The following is a 2,327-nucleotide window of genomic DNA, read 5'->3' on the forward strand; positions in this document are numbered from 1 at the left end:
AATCTCAGGCCCACAGCCCCTAAAATACTACCCCTTTCATCCTAGTGAACAGCTCCTCCCTAGCTAGCTGACCTCCTGGTCAGTATTGCCAGGGTTGTGCAAAAAGAGGTGGAAGACTTTGTTGGGAGGGGGGACAGGAGCCAAAGGGGGGCTGGAACAGGGGCCTCCCAGAGTGAAAGCTACTCCCTTTCCCCCATCCCTGCTCAGAATGGCTATTCTTGACTGGCTTCAATCAAGACCCTCCAAAATTCTGAAGAAAAACCTAGAAGGAGGCCCCAGGTGCAGAGAGGTCTAAGAGGCCCGGAAGACTCAGCCCTGAACTTGCAGAGTGGGGGGGCTTGGTGGGGAAGGGAGGAGGAGTTGGAAGTGGAAAAGGAGAACCAGGAACAGGAGTGTCTACAGTTGCTGTGTTGCATCCTTTTTTTTCTTTTTTTTTTTGTTCTTTTTCTAAAAATGTTACAATTAAAATTCAAAAAATAAAATCCCTTCTGGGACCTCAGCCTCTCATTCCCCAGCCCCCACCTCCAAAAAAAGACCCTACTGGTGGGAGCAGGGGAAAGGGGAAAAAAAGAAAAGAGAAAACCCCCCACTTTTCGGTTTTCTTTTTTCTCAGGAGGGCTTAGAGTCTTTGAGGCAGCGGAGGAGGTGGTTGTGGGGGTAGGGGGGAACCGGGGAGCAGGGAGGGCCACAGGGAAGGGGCACTAGGGCTCAGGTGGGGTCTCCGCTGGACTCCCAGCCACCAGGAGCTAGGAGTGTCGGAGGCTCTTCCCCAGAGGTCCCAGGGCAGGCACTGTAAGCCCTCTTGGCAGCCTGATACTCTCTGTGGGCCCCCACCTCAGCTGCCGTGGAGGGGAGGCCCGGGAGGCCCGGGGCCTCCTTTGAAATGGATGGGGTCCGCAAGGTAGGCAGAAGGGGGCTTCCAAGATACAGGGCAGAGGGAATGCTACAGCTTACAGCATCCACTGATCCTTCCTGGGACATGAGCTCCTCCTGGGCTACAGGTGCACCACCTTCTGAATGTGGCTGCTGCATCAAACACACCTCTTCTACCTCAATCTCTGGACACATGTCCTGTTCCTCCATTGGGAGTGCAGGCTTGGCTGTGGTCTCATCTGGAACCAATGATTCTTCCTCAGTGGTGGACAGTCCCTGCCCTTCCCGAGCATCCTGGGCTAGGGGTGGTATCTGAGCTGTAGGTGTCTCCTCCTCTTCTTCCTCCTCCAGCGTTAGCTCAAATTGGAACTTGTCAGGTGGGGGTGGACGGCCTGGCCCCCCTGGCTCCTCCTCAGGTGGTGGAGAAGGGCTCTGCCGGATGGCACTGTAGTACCAGTCCCGGTTGTCCTCCAATGTGTCCAGGATCTCCTGTGCATCTGGGTGGACAAGGTCAGCCCATGTCTCCCATAACGGATGCACAATGTAGTCAATGAAACCCACCTGGTGGAGGGGATGAAGGTATAATCAGTTGACCCATGGACAGATGGCACCACTATTGGCCTAATAAAATTAAAAACAGGCTTACACCATTTAACCTAGTTATTGTGCATCTCCAGATTCACTCTGTTACCTTTTTTTCTCTTTTGAAATACTCTCACTCTGTCACCCAGCTAGAGTGGTGAGGCGTCAGCCTAGCTCACAGCAACCTCAAATTCTTGAGCTCAAGCGACCCTCTTGCCTCAGCCTCCTGAGTAGCTGGGACTACAGGTGTCCACCACAATGCCTGGGTAATTTTTCTATTTTTAGTGGAGATGGTGGTCTATTTTGTTTCGGGTGGTCTTGAAATCCTGAGCTCAAGCCATCCTTCCACCTTGGCTCCCCAGAGTGCCAGAATTACAGGCATGAGTGTACCTGGCCTCTGCAAAAACTTGGGCAAGTAAGAAAAAAAAAGTCACATATGAGATATAATCCAAAACTGTTACCACCTCCATATATATAGGAATTGAGGATTAGTTAAAAAACAAAAGACATAGGGAAGAGGGAGGGGGATTGGTGTGCTCTTACACAATGTAAGGGGCACAACTACAACAGAGACTTTACCTAACAAATGCAAACAATGTAACCTAATCATGTGTAACCTCATTAATCTGACATTAAAAAAAGAAAAAAAAAACAGGCGACATCTGTGGCTCAAAGAGTAGGGCACCGGCACCATATGCCAGAGGTGGCGGGTTCAAACCCACAGCCCCGGCCAAAAAAAAACTGAAAAAAATTAAAAAATAAATTAAGAAAAAAAATAAACAAAAACAAAATTAAACAAAGCAAACCCCTGTCCCTAAAGTAGTTAGCTAGGTTCAGTGGCACGCACTTGTTTTTTTGTTTTTTTTTTTTTT

At 49.8% G+C, this 2,327-nt stretch overlaps 1 protein-coding gene across 2 annotated transcripts in view; it reads right to left on the reverse strand.

Moving 5' to 3' along the window:
* Window positions 1-595: 595 nt before the first annotated feature.
* Window positions 596-2,327, reverse strand: part of PDE4A (phosphodiesterase 4A) — a 28,740-nt gene continuing 27,008 nt past the window's right edge. For both annotated transcript variants that reach the window (XM_023518078.1, XM_023518079.1), the window contains one exon: window positions 596-1,434. In XM_023518078.1, the coding sequence (XP_023373846.1) occupies window positions 709-1,434 (726 nt within the window). In that variant the 3' untranslated portion in view covers window positions 596-708. The remainder of the gene's footprint in view (window positions 1,435-2,327) is intronic.

The sequence above is a fragment of the Otolemur garnettii genome, unplaced genomic scaffold (genome assembly GCF_000181295.1).
Source record: "Otolemur garnettii isolate 467f Iridium unplaced genomic scaffold, OtoGar3 scaffold00127, whole genome shotgun sequence".
NCBI classification, from domain to species: domain Eukaryota; kingdom Metazoa; phylum Chordata; class Mammalia; order Primates; family Galagidae; genus Otolemur; species Otolemur garnettii.